The sequence below is a fragment of the Symphalangus syndactylus genome, chromosome 21 (assembly GCF_028878055.3).
Source record: "Symphalangus syndactylus isolate Jambi chromosome 21, NHGRI_mSymSyn1-v2.1_pri, whole genome shotgun sequence".
In the NCBI taxonomy this organism is placed as follows: domain Eukaryota; kingdom Metazoa; phylum Chordata; class Mammalia; order Primates; family Hylobatidae; genus Symphalangus; species Symphalangus syndactylus.
The window spans coordinates 52,340,732-52,354,894 of record NC_072443.2 but is presented as its reverse complement, the minus strand read 5'-3'; the positions used below and the strand labels follow the sequence as shown (position 1 = coordinate 52,354,894).

General features: G+C 44.2%; 1 protein-coding gene across 5 annotated transcripts in view; it reads right to left on the bottom strand.

Annotated features, from left to right (window-relative positions):
• Positions 1-889: 889 nt before the first annotated feature.
• RAB7A (RAB7A, member RAS oncogene family) overlaps positions 890-14,163 on the bottom strand; it is a 79,651-nt gene continuing 66,377 nt past the window's right edge. For 4 of the 5 annotated variants that reach the window (XM_055259102.2, XM_055259103.2, XM_063630250.1 and 1 more), the window contains 4 exons: positions 13,988-14,114; positions 9,367-9,585; positions 8,287-8,415; positions 890-2,364 (listed from right to left, as the gene is read on the bottom strand). In XM_055259102.2, coding sequence (XP_055115077.1) covers positions 2,269-2,364; positions 8,287-8,415; positions 9,367-9,585; positions 13,988-14,114 — 571 coding nt within the window. In that variant the 3' untranslated portion in view covers positions 890-2,268. Of the gene's footprint in view, positions 2,365-8,286; positions 8,416-9,366; positions 9,586-13,987; positions 14,115-14,163 lie in introns of those variants that run through there. The other variant, XM_063630248.1, reaches the window with a different exon arrangement.

Genomic DNA, 14,163 nt, shown 5'->3' with positions numbered 1-14,163 from the left:
GATTTGCAGAGGTGGGCATCACACAAGGGTCCACACACTGTGGCCCAGTCACTGGGCCCCAAGCTGGAGAGAACTCTGCTCCTCTAGAGGACAAACATCTGATGAGGCCCAAACAAAATATACGACCAGAGAAGATTTAAGCCATGCACCACCAGCCAGGGTGGAATTGCACTGTGGATAATCTCACATTGTGCAGCATCTGAGCTTCTAAACTATGCTATTTTTAACACATAAAGTACATGCCAAGAGGAGCCACGAGGAAAGAAACCAGCTGAGACAGAAAAGTGGAAATGTAGAAAAGTGTAGCAAAGTAGAATTCAAGATCAAAGTCAATGAGGCACTTCTGCAAAACCTAAAGTGACCCACGACCTGAACTACTACTATTTTAATAAAATTGCTTCTAAGTGGCATCTATTCCATTCCAGGTAGGGGCTTACATATGTTGGAATACAGAGCCTCTGCTGCCAAATCTTCCTCTCCTGTGACAAATGCAGAATTACACATCTAAGTGTTAGCAACTAGGTCAACTAAAAATAAAACACCTAACACATGACTAGGTTACAGTTACACCTACAGGATATGCATGGCTCAGAGTTCCCAGCAGTTTGTGGCTGCTCTTCTAAAGGGACAATGCTTTCTCCATCCATGGTCCTCAACCTCCAACACTGTGATTAAAATACACCCCTCCCCCCTCCCCCCCCAAAAAAAAAACAAAACAAAACTAGGGACAGGCACTACAGGAGAGGGCCTTTCTGCCTCGAAGCACCACACGTGCCCATTTATGGAGGGCTCTCTTGCTTGATAAGGCATTGGCTATGATTAGCTCATGTGGTCTCTACTGAGCCAAGGCTCTCGAAGAAGGAAAAAAAGACATGGCAAAGGCAGATGATCATTGTTCTTGTTCAATTTTATTGGCATTGCGTTCATCTCTTTACAGAAGAACTCAGCCCACACCCTAGAATGTAGACCTTTGGAAAAAGGAGAAGTGCTCCGTTAAGCAAGCTACAATGCGGGGGCAGATCCTAGGAAGGGAGCAGAACTGCCAGGGTTCCAACCAAAGAAACAGGTTAATTAATAATGGGCAATATTGGGGAGATGGGTGGGGAAAAGAGGAAAAAGCTCCGCTAACCTAAGGATACCACAACCCTGAAAGGAGCGCCTTCTAGAACAAAGGTAAAATCACTAGGACAGATCTGTTAGGGTTTTCCTTTTACTCTCACAGTAGGATGCTGATCTAACAGGGGAGTTTTGAAGTGTGGAGCAGTGGGGAAAAAAAGAAAGAAAATGAGAATTTTAATTTTTGAAATAACGGCAATTTATCCATTGCACATACCACTGTATTATGCAAATCAACCTTTTGGAAAATTTAAACACAGAAGGGAACTAGACAGTTTTCCCCCTGGAGAGATGAAAAGCTTTTTGGCTCTTAAGTCTTTGATAAAAGGCGTACGTAATTCTTGTGTCTACTGTACAGAATACTGCCGCTAGCTGGGTTTCCCAATTCTGAGTAACACTCTGCAATCCAAACAGGGTTCAACCCTCCATCTTACATGCCTGCATTACAGGACTTAAACACATAATCCAAGAATTTCTTACACTAATTTATACATTTTAATTGGTTGCATATATTAACATGTACTATAAGATTCTTTTCTAAGAAGCATTACATAATAAATGGATACTGTAAAAAGATCTGATTAGTTAAAAGTAACAAGCATTAACAGATAGATACATACAAAACTCAGCCTGATCAGACTGGGTGTGAGCCTGTAATGGGGCATGGGGCACCAGCCTTCCCAAGGGGTAGCCTTCAAGGAGGGAGGGGAAAGGGCGGGGGTAAAAAGACCACAAGACTGTTAAAAAAAATCAGATAATTAGACACAGATTAACTGTAAACAGTTCTCTCTCTCTCCAGTGAACAAAAAGAATAAGCTTCCAATGCCAACTCCATATCAGAATGACTTCCACCGCTGGCTTGTCCTGCTGCCATTACTCGCGGGCTCATGTAGGTGGGCAGGCAGACCCCAAGGAGCCATCACAGGCAAGGGCTGGAGTTTGATTATGTCAGATTTGTGTGTGTGTGTGTGTGTGTGTGTGTGTGTGTGAGAGATATGTGGGGTGTAACTGTGTTTGATGTGGTTTTCTTTTGGCAGCTGGATGTGAGAGATCAATGTATGTTTTGTTTGGAAGAGGAGAGGGGAATTGTGTTGAAGGCCTACGTGTGTTCTTGGTTTGTGAAGGACTCTGTGCTCAACTCTCACTGCCCCCTCAGCAACTGCAGCTTTCTGCCGAGGCCTTGGCCCGGTCATTCTTGTCCAGTTTGATAGGTTCAGGAAATTCGTTGTACAGCTCCACCTCCGTTTCCTGGACAAGGAGACAGAGAAAGGTTGGTTACTCACGAAATAGAACATTTCAGCCCTCATTACGGGCCCTTTCTGCTCAGGAGGGGCTCACTTCGGCTTGAGCAGAGTGGGCAGGGAGCTGTGGAGCAGAGCCTGCCCACACAGTTAAGGGAGCGCTCTGGCAGAAGGTGCCACGCTCAGGAGAGTAGCAAGAGAAAAACAGATTTTGTGACAACTCCAGGTCAATGTGAAGAGAGGAGTCTTGCCAGGAGAAGCAGCAGTCTGCACTGAGCAATCAGGACAGAAGTTCATGGATGTTCTTGATCAGATCATGATCTGGGAGCTCTGGGACCACATCCAGTTCAGATGCTTTCTGTATGTTCCCTATAGTTGCCAATGGTTAACAATGGTCTGGATTTCTAGCTTTTCTCAAACATCTGGCAACCCTCAGCCAGTGTGTGCACGAGGTGAAGTGGCTGGAGCTGAGTGTGAGCTGCCCTCTCAGCCTGGAACACACTCCTTCTACCTCCCCATCTTCCATCCATTTTCGGGACCAATGGCCTCTGGTCTCTTTTTTCTTCCAAAGGTTTAGCAGAGTTTTGTCTCCCAAATGCTGCAGGCCTAGAAAGGCAGCTGTGAATGAATTTTATCACCATCTGTGACAATCAGAGCAGATGGACTATGGTCATTTTAGTGGGACTTTGCCAAAGTAACGTTTCCAATGAGGAGCAGCATTCTACTTTTGCATGCAGGAAAACAGTGTCGCTTAAACACTGAGCACTTGTGTGCCAGTGACTGTTCTAGAATTTGGAGATAAAGCAGGAACTGTTTCTATTCATTAAAAGTTATCTAGGAAAAAAATCATTCTATTCACAATAACTATAAAAGTATAAAACATCTAGGAATACATACTTAAAAAAATAACAGCTTTGGCTGAGCATGGTGGCTCACGCCTGTAATCCCAGCACTTTGGGAGGCCGAGGCAGGTGGATCACCTGAGGTCAGGAGTTCAAGATCAGTCTGGCCAACATGGTGAAACCCCGTCTCTACCAAAAATACAGAAATTAGCCAGGCATGGTGACACAAGCACCTATAATCCCAGCTACTCAGGAGGCTGAGGCAGGAGAATTGCTTGAACCCGGGAGGTCAAGGTTGCAGTGAGCCAAGATGATGCCATTGCACTCCTAATAGCTTTACTGGGTTTTAACTCACATGCCATAAAGTGTACAATTCAATGGTTTTTAGTATATTCAGAAAGTTGGGCAGCCATCAACATTAAGTTTAAAATACTCTCATAACTCCCCCCAAAAAACCCTATGCCCATTAGTAGTTCCTTCCCACTCCCATTCTACACCATCCTGGACCCAGCAACCACTCATCTACTTTCTGTCTCAATAGACTTGCCTATTATTCTAGACACTTAATTTTTTTTTTTTTTTTTTTTTTTTTGAGACAGAGTCTCGCTCTCTCACCCAGGCTGGAGTACAGTGGCGCGATCTCGGCTCACTGCAAGCTCCGCCTCCCGGGTTCACGCCATTCTCCTGCCTCAGCCTCTCCAAGTAGCTGGGACTACAGGCGCCCGCCACCACGCTCGGCTAATTTTTTGTATTTTTAGTAGAGACAGGGTTTCACCGTGGTCTCAATCTCCTGACCTCATGATCCGCCCGCCTCGGCCTCCCAAAGTGCTGGGATTACAAGCGTGAGCCACCGCGACCGGCCTGGACACTTAATTTTTAAACATTATTTATTTATTTTAATTTTCCCCATTTCTTCTAGTGGACTGTGATTTCTTTTTTTTTTTTTTTTTTTTTTGAGGCAGAGTCTTGCTCTGTCGCCCAGGCTGGAGTGCAATGGCATGATCACAGCTCACTGCAGCCTCTAACTCCTGGGCTCACACAATCCTCCAGTCTCAGCCTCCCAAGTAGCTGGAACTATAAGCTCGTGCCACCACACCTAGCTAATTTTTAATTTTTAGTAGAGATGAGGCCTTGCTATGTTGCCCAAGATGGTCTTAAACTCCTGGTTTCAAGTGATCCTCCGGCCTCAGCCTCCCAAAGTGCTGTGATTTCAGGCATAAGCCACTGCATCCGGGCCAGACATTTCACTGAAATGGAATTGTACAACATACAGTCTTTTTGCAACTGGCTTCCTTCACTTAGCACCCATATGACAGCATGTGTCACTACTTCATTCCTTCTTATAGCTGAATAATATTAGAATGCATGGATAAGCTGCCCTTTGTTTATTCACTTATCAGTTGATGGACATTTGAGTTGTTCTTACTTTTGGCTGTTAAAATAGCGACATTTTATATTCCCACCAGTACCTAGGAATATGTTTACTGTGAAAGGCAAAGGATGCTGTTATAAATGAATTATAGCCTGGGTGTGCCTCTAGTCCTACCTACTTAGGAGGCTATGGTGGGAAGATCACTGGAGCCCAGAAGTTGGAGGCTACAGTGAGTGATGATTGCACCACTGCATATCAGCCTGACAGAGCAAGACCCTGTCTCTAAAAAAAAAAAAAAAAAGAATCAATCAATCTTACTGAAGGAACAGAAACAAGACCTAAAATAGTATCATGGGTGGAATTTTTTTTTTTTTTGAGATGGAGTTTCACTCTTGTTGCCCAGGCTGGAGTCCAATGGTGCAATCTCGGCTCACTGCAACCTCCACCTTCCAGGTTCAAGCAATTCTCCTGCCTCAGCATCCTAAGTAGCTGGGATTACAGGTGCCCACCACCATGCCCAGCTAATTTTTTGTATTTTTAGTAGAGATGGGGTTTCACAATGTTGGCCAGGCTGGTCTTGAACTCCTGACCTCAGGTGATCCACCCACCTCAGCCTCCCAAAGTGCTGGGATTACAGGCATGAGCCACTGCACCTGGCTGGGCAGAATGTTTTGTGTTCCCCCAAAATTCCTGTGTTGAAGCACTAACCCTTCAGATGGCTGTATTTGGAGTAAGGAAGGAATGAAGGTTAAATGAGGTTGCAGGGTGGGGCCCTGATCTGAGAGAATTCGTGTCCTTATAAGAAGAGGTGACACCAGAGACACCTTGCTCATGTGTCCTCTCTCTGTGCACATAGCGGAAAGGGCATGGGAGGACACATTGAGAAGGTAGCAGTCTGTGAGCCCAGAAGAGCGCCCTCACCAGAAACATGTGCCAGCACCTTGCTCATGGACTTCCAGCCTCCAGAACTGTGAGAAAACAAAATGTCTGTTGTTGGACCCTCCCAAGCCATGGGGTTTTGTTAACGCAGCCTGAGCAGACTAATGCAACAGCCACAACAAAACTGCAATCAATGAGAAAAAAAGTTGGCTTGAAGAAAAAAATTCCAGTCAAAATCCCAACAGAGTTTTATTTGGGGTGTGGAAGGTAAGAGAGGAAAATGGTGGAACTGAAACAAAATTATTAAAACAGAATGTGGCAGGCCGGGCACGGTGGCTCACGCCTGTAACCCCAGCACTTTGGGAGGCTGAGGCGGGCGGATCACAATGTGAGTTCCAGACCAGCCTGGCCAATATGGTGAAACCCTATCTCTACTAAAAAATACCAAAATTAGCTGGGCATGGTGGCGGATGCCTGTAATCCCAACTACTCGGGAGGCTGAGGCAGGAGAACTGCTTGAACCTGAGATGCGGAGGCTGCAGTGAGCCGAGATCACGCCATTGCATTCCAGCCCCGGGAAGAGAGCAAGACTCCGTCTCAAAAAAAAAAAAAAAAGAATGTGGCAAGAGGAAACTTGCCTCATCAAGCAGTCAAATCAACACAGTCCAGATAAGGGAACATGGCACGGACATCACCAGAACAGACTGGAGAGACCAGAAACAGATCCCAGCACATATGAGCATTTAGAAAAGGCCACGGTCTATTCAGGGAGAGAAACGGCTTGTGTAACATAGCCGAATGATTTTAAACAACTGGCTGAGCTCTCGAGAGAAAAGGCGAGTCTCTCTTTCCTGCCATAAGCCACAACAAATTCCAGCTGAATTACAGAAAAATCTGATGTAGACACAGGAAACATAGAAACTTAAAATGACATAACCAAATAAAAAATTACTTTTTTCCTATGTTCAAAGGACTTAAAAAGACCACAGAGTTGGAAAAGTCACTTGAGATGCAAGTAGAGTTAACTTCAATTCACCAACAGCTCATGAGAACTGAGAGAGGCCCAACCATGTGCTGTGTGCCAGCTGTGTGCAGCAGAGAAAATCCAAATGGCTAAGCCCCAGGGAGGGGGACTCAGAGGGACCAGTAGTCACGATGGTGGCAATTTATACACCCAAAGATTGGCAATGTCAGCAGAGTGACAGGTGACACCTATTGCTTGCTGGCAAGGAGGTAGAAGAAAGCAAGCCCACACTGCTGAAATGTTATTCCCCTTGGGGAAAGCAACCTGGCACCCTAACTTATAATAAAATAGACCCTCCGATGTAACAATCTAACTTCTTAGGGGCTAGCTCTAAAAATAAAAGCATAAAGACAACAGGGACAGTAGTGATGGAAGAGAAAAACTCAAGACAGTGATGCCAGGCAACAGGGAACAGGTGGGAAACACTTTCCTACACATATTTGGATTTCCATTCCTTTATATGAACATTAAGAAAAACACAACAGTTTATTATTTGGGGGTGAGGGTGGCCAAGTCTACATCTTGGTCTGTTCCTTACCACTTGAGGGCTCTCCTGGCATTCTGGGTGGAACAATTTCCTCATTGAGTAGATCCGTCCCTTTCATTCTGGAACACTTAGTGCAGACCCCACCCATGCCAGAATTTCCCTGGTCCTTGGAGCAACCATTCTAAACAACTCTTCGTCCTGCTGAAAGCCATTACCTTCATTCAGCCAGCTTCCTGGAGTCAGCAGAATCTGCCTTGCCCTTCACAGCCACCATGTGCTTCAAGTGTTCTATGCATCCCCGCAAACCTGCCACACCTCTGACCACCCCCAGACACTGTCTGATGAGGCCTTGTGACCTGCCTTAATCACCACTGCCCCAACAGACTTTCAACTCGCATGAGTGGTTGTATCTAATCACAGAAACAGTAAATAAGAAATTCTAGGTATTGTATTCCTTGAATAGTTTTCCTACATCTTCTTGTGTTGTTTACTTAACTGTTCCTAAGGAAAAAAGTTACCTGTCAGTATGTGAGAGCTAAAAGAGTCTCATTTAATCTTCACAATCACCCTGCAAAAGCAGGTATTCCCATTTTTCAGGCGAGGGAGTAGAAGTTCGGGTATAATTTTTATTTTTTTATTATTTTTTAGACACAGTCACCCAGGCTGGAGTACAGTGGCACGATCTTGGCTCACTGCAACCTCTGCTGCCTGGGTTCAAGCAATTCTCCTGCCTCGGCCTCCCAAGTAGCTGGGATTACTGGCGACCGCCACCAGGCCTGGCTAATTTTTTTGTATTTTTTAGTGGAGGGGGGGTTTCACCATGTTGGCCAGGCTGGTCTCGAACTCCTGACCTCAAGTGATCAGCCCGCCTTGGCCTCCCAAAGTGCTAAGATTACAGGCATGAGCCACAGTGCCCAGCCATAATTTTTTTTTTTAAGCCCAAACTAGATATAATGCTTGGTAGGCAGCAGAGCTGGGATTCATATTCAAGTTTATTTCCTCCTTAAATAGAAGCAGCAATCTATTCGGGGTCTCCCAGTGACCTGATCTCCTAATTGCAGCAAAGAAAATAAGAACAAGCCTAGTAAAAGAAGGGCAGCCTCAGACTTCACAGCCTCTGCATCTTTTAGATTATTGCCCCCAAAGTGGGATTTCTGGAAGCGTAAGCAGAACGTGTCATAACCTTCCCAGATGAACACATAGGGTATTCTGGCTATATAGACAAGAGTGGGTTAGGGAAGAAGATTAAGGGCAGGAGGCCAGGCAGGGACTGGGTCAGTGGTCAGGCATCACCAGAGTGGGCTGGTCAGCTGTGGGAGACTCACCTGCTTAAGTGCATTCCGTGCAATTGTCTGGAACGCCTGCTCCACGTTGATGGCCTCCTTGGCACTGGTCTCAAAGTAGGGAATGTTGTTTTTGCTGTAGCACCAGGCCTGTGCCCGCTTTGTGGCCACCTGAAAGAAGAAGCAGGGTGCACACAGGCTCATGACAGAAGCAGCCAGCACTGACTCCATCCTCCCCAGGAAGTGTCATGGCCCCTCATCTACAGGTGGTACAGGTGAGGACACAGACATGGGGAAAGAGGGTGTTGGAGGAGACCTGCAGACCCGTCCAAACTCGCCCTGCTGGCTATGTTCAGGATAGCTAGGATTCAGCTAGAGAGCTCAAAGCCTGTCTTTGTCTACAGCTCATACCTTCTGACCCTCAGTTATACTTAAAAGCCATTTGTGAATGGAGTAAGAAGCCAGTCTGGGAAGAAATGAAGTGTTTACTGGGACCTCAGAGATTCCAGGACAGGAAATGGCCAGCAGCTTGGTCTTAAGGTTTATAGTCCCTTCACCATTACTGCTAGTGTGATTCACCCATGCCACTCACACATTCTCATTCCTTCCCCAACCCCAGCCCATTTTTAGCCAAGAGATAAGGACTAAGTCACTTAAGAAGAAAAGATCCATGGTCAGAAATAAACCTAGTTGTAATTAATCAAAGAGTCTATGTTTCCAACAGAAATGATATTTGAAACTATAGTACAGCAATTTCACTCAAAGCCCAAAGCAATATTCTGCACACATGGAGATCCAGGCATGGCCAGGAGGTACTGGGAGGGCACTACTGAGACTGACAAAACCGAATTACCTCCTTGAAAGTGCAGAAAGGGAACTGAAGCTGAGAGAGCCAAGACAGTGGCCCAAAGTCACAGCCAGCTGGGGGCAGGATGGGGACTTAACCCAGGTCACCTGGGTCCCGGTCCTTAAAGGCAGTTGGCCTGAAGGGCTGGCATATGGTAATGAAGACTCCCACCAGCACCTCCTAGAGCCATATGAGCTTAGCAGAGAACCCTCCAAATTCACAAGGCCCCTGGGGAGCAGATGTCTGTGACGATATCTATCATCGTTGGTACTTACTTGTCTGTTTTCGAGGTCAATCTTGTTTCCCAACACAACAAAGGGGAAGTTTTCAGGATCTCGGGGACTGGCCTGGATGAGAAACTCATCTCTCCAGCTATCTAGGGTTTTGAATGTGTTGGGGGCAGTCACATCAAATACCAGAACGCAGCAGTCTGCACCTCTGTAGAAGGCCACACCGAGAGACTGGAACCGTTCCTGTCCTGCTGTGTCCCATATCTGTGAGAGACAAAACATTTATTCCTTGGGAGAATGCTAGGCAGAGCATTCCTGTGCTCTGTGTATTACTATACTAATATCACTGTTTAAATTACTACGAACTCACAATATGTTCCCTGGAAATTTGTCATGCCTATTTGATTCCATCTAAGATACTAATCAATTTCCAGATTCTTTCTGAACAGTATAGAGAACTTTAAAAAACAAGAAACACAGCAGTCACTAATCTTTCCCTACACATTAGATTACACAGTTCTGATCTTTGTTTCCTCATATTACTTTGGAAGTTACATACTCATGATTCCAAAAATAGATACAAGTTTACTATTGACGTGTTCTTCCTTCAGACCTATCTACATGAAATCACTTGCTGCCTGGAGTTATCCTTTAGAACTTCTGCCACTGGCCCTTAAAGATGTACTCTTTCATTCAGGAGGGTTATTTCAGCAGAGACAGAACACTGTGCTGCCCCCGTCTCTTACCCAACATACCCCACTGCCTGCTGGGCTCTGCTGCTACTGCCAAGAGTCACCTGGCAGCCTCAGTGCTGTGCTTGTCAGGTTTTCCTCAGTCTATTTTTAAGTCTTTTTTTTTTTTTTTAATTTCATTATGACTTACACAGAATTCTTTTTATCCTTCCCAGAATTTGGGCTTCTCGAGTCAGTGGATTGGTGCCACACCAATTCTCGAAAATTCTCAGCAAATATCATCTTTGATCTATTATTCTCTCTTTACACCTTCTGAGACTGATTAAAAGTAGGTCCAACCTTCTCACTTTCACTTATCTCTTTCATATTTCCTGCCATTTTTCTTTCATTCTTCCAGCCCTTTTCTGGTGTGGCCAATCTGCTATACTTTAGCAGCATTCTCTGAATTTCCAAATTTCATTGATTGTGCTTCATTTTCTCCCCCCATCAGTGTTAACTGTTTCATTTCTTCCCTGCAGATAAAAGATTATCTTTAACCAAAGCCCCTTTAGTGAGGTATGGCTGACATACAAAGGCTGCACACATCTTATGATCTAATGCATACAACTCAATGAGGTTGGAGAGAAAACCATCACTATAATGTAGGCCACAAACCTACTCATCAAAAGGTTTCCTCCCATCCTCTTATGATTACTTTTTGTGATAAGAACACTTAAAATAAGATCCTCTTAGTAAATTCTTTCAAAAAATTTTCTTTTTTTTTTGAGACGGAGTCTCGCTTTTTCACCTAGGCTGGAGTGCAGTGGCTCAATCTCGGCTCACTGCAAGCTCTGCCTCCCGGGTTCACGCCATTCTCCTGCCTCAGCCTCTCCCAGTAGCTGGGACTACAGGTGCCCGCCACCACACCCGGCTAATTTTTTGTATTTTTAGTAGAGACGGGGTTTCACCGTGGTCTCGATCTCCTGACCTCGTGATCTACCCGCCTCGGCCTCCCAAAGTGCTGGGATTACAAGCGTGAGCCACCGCGCCCAGCTCAAAAAATTTTCTTGTAGAGATGAAATGTTGCTATTTTGCCCAGGCTAGTCTCGAACTCCTCTCTTGGCCTCCCAAAGCACTAGGATTACAGGCATGAGCCACCGCATCCAGCATGCAAATTTTTAAGTGTACAATATAGTATTGTTAACTACAGGCACTATGCTGTACAGATCTCTAGGATTTATTCATCTCATATAACTGAAACTCTGTATCCTCCTTATTTCTTTAAATATAAAAAACACTCTGGAATTACCAGGGAAGTTTCCACTGGTTCTTTCTTGTGGTGCCTTGTTTTATTTTGATTATGTTTTACTGCAAGCTGCTAAAAGCCCTCGAAAAACACATGAGGATTCCTCAAGATCAGGATAATGACGCCTTTGTCCAGAGACAACGCTTTTCATTTACTTCTAGTATCTGAAGCTGGCTGCAAGAGCACAAGGGCCATCATTTTGCTTCAATCTCTTGGGAACTTGTTATGTTTTTCCACACTTTCCTCACCTCACTCAGTGCCCTGTGGATCTCCTGATGCGGTTTATTTCAGGAGTGCAGCGCCCCAAGGCCCCAGCTTAGTAGTACAGACAGGACTGTTATGACAACCCCTAACCCAGCAGGGGCCGAACTCTGGTTTCTGAATTCGCTGGCCTACATGGCTATGTGGTTTACAGCTCAGCTGGAGAAGTTCTATTTTCCCTGAGCAAAAGGCAGTCTGAGCCTTGCTGCGACACATGGAGAATCTTCAGATGGGCCTTTACCCCAGCTCCTTAAAGTAATTCTACTCCCTTCTGCCTTCTGTTGAGAATTCGTCAGTCTGTTGTTCCTTTATAAGTCATGTCTTTTTTTTCTATAGTTGCTCTTAAGATTTTGCTTTTCGGTCTTCTACAATTTTAAGTCTTCTTTTAGAAAATTTGCTCAGCTCTTACAGCTTACTGCTTTTTTCAGCTGCATTTAATCTACAGTTTAACTGTTCATTTAGCTTATTTCAATACTATTTTTTCACTTCTTGAAGTTCTAAGTTTTCCATATCCTCATTTTTTTATAGTATCCCTTTCCATTATGGTTTCTATTTCTTTTTAGAACATCTCTAGTCATTGTGAACATCTCTTGTGGTACATTATTTCCTCATGTGGTTATGAACTCATCTTCTCTCCTGCGGTAGTAAATGTCCCTACAGAGTGGTCTTACCCTTGTTTTTGCCAGGAATGACAGGGATTTATGTTAAATCCTTTGAGACAAAGATTTCTGTACATGTGGAGTGGGACTGAGATTCTCCAACAACTGCAGACACAAGCTTTGCCAATTCCTTGGGCCAAGGTTTTCCAGTTCTACTCTCAAGCTTGACTTGCTTAAACTGTAGTTACATTTTGAAGATCTCTAGGTGTATGTGTGTAGGTGAGGTGAGGATGACAGATTCATACTAGCTCTGTCCTAGAAGTGTGAGTCAATTAAGAGTCCTGATCCTCTAGGAGCATGCCATGGCTCAAGGTCAACACGTGTACAAATTTCTACCTTTAACCTACATCATTCACACATTTCAGCAAGCCCCCACTATTTGCCAGGTACTTCCTAGGACTACAATGGGATTAGAATTGTATTTGCCTCTAGAAGTATATAGGAAAGAACAACTGCCATAGAGATAGAAGTTTCAAAAGATTTGAGCTAAAAGTTGGAGACTTCAGGTGGGAATACAAGCCCTGTTAGAAGTAGAGACATATCCACCAACACAAGTGTGTAAGAGCAGCACATGATTCGGAAGGACTGGAAGGAGACAAAAAAAAATTGAGTAACAGCTATTTCCACCATCTTTTCTTGCCTCCATAATGCACGAACGTCTTGGCTGATGCTCTCAAGGGCAAATACCAGGTTCCTATTAGGCTGTGCTCCCAAGTCATCGTCTGGTTCTAAGTGTGAAGATGAAACATGATCACACTGAAAATTTGAAATCATTGGTCATCACAGAGCTGGGAAAATTACTGTGAACCTCACAGGCAGGTTAAAACTGCCCCTGGAATGACTGGCCCCAGATTTGATGTGCGACTCAAAGATCTAGAAAAATGACAGAATAATCTACTCCTATCCCAATAGTTTGGTTTCAAAGTGAGGTTGTACTGACAATATCAGCTGGCATCACGGACCACGAAGAAAGAGATGAAAATACAGGAGGGAAAATCCTGGTATTCTTTTTTTTTAAATTTAGAGACAGGGTCTCACTCCGTCACCCAAGCTGGAGTATAATGGAGCAGTCACAGCTCACTGCGGGCTCGAACTCCTGGGCTCAAGGTATCCATCCTTCAGGGGTTTCTTTTCTAGGGATGTAATACATATATACAAACAAAATGACTCAATGGGGGAAAAAAGGGAATAATAGTTTATAGCCAGAATGTGAAGGCTTTTCAACAAGTCATATGAAAGAATCTGTATCTTATCCTAACTGTTGAAAGGGAAACCCTTGAAAGATTAATAAGCTGATACATAAAAAAAAAGATTGGCTCAACAGACACACAACTCTTGAAGTTACGTATGAAACAGGAAGTCAAAAAAATAAAGAAAGTTTATGTCTCGCTACTGAGGTGAGACACAGATGTTTACCTAAAGCACTGGGCAAGGATGTCAAGAGAGGCAGAAGACAGAGAGCTGCAGGTTGCCAAATTTAGCAAACAACAAAACCAAAAACAACAACAAAAAACAAGAAAGGATAAATCTGAGTTTTTTGAAGAAATTTTAGTGTGTCTTAGCAGGTCGTATCTGAGATACACTAGAAGTATACTAAAAAAGTATTCACTATTGATCTGAAATTCAAATTTAACTGAGTATCAGCCAATTATCTACAAATAGGATAATAAGATTTGAAGAACAGGGAAGGAAAATGTCTACGCATGAGGAAAGATTCAGACTAAATGAACTATCAAGGCCTGGTTAGCACAGCCAAGACATGTGCTTACCTGCATTGTGACTAGTCTGTCATCCACCATCACCTCCTTGGTCAGAAAGTCAGCTCCTATTGTGGCTTTGTACTGATTGCTGAATTTCTTATTCACATACTGGTTCATGAGTGATGTCTTCCCGACTCTGAAATTGGAGAAAAACCGTAAGTATAAGTCAAATAGGAGGGTCCTGA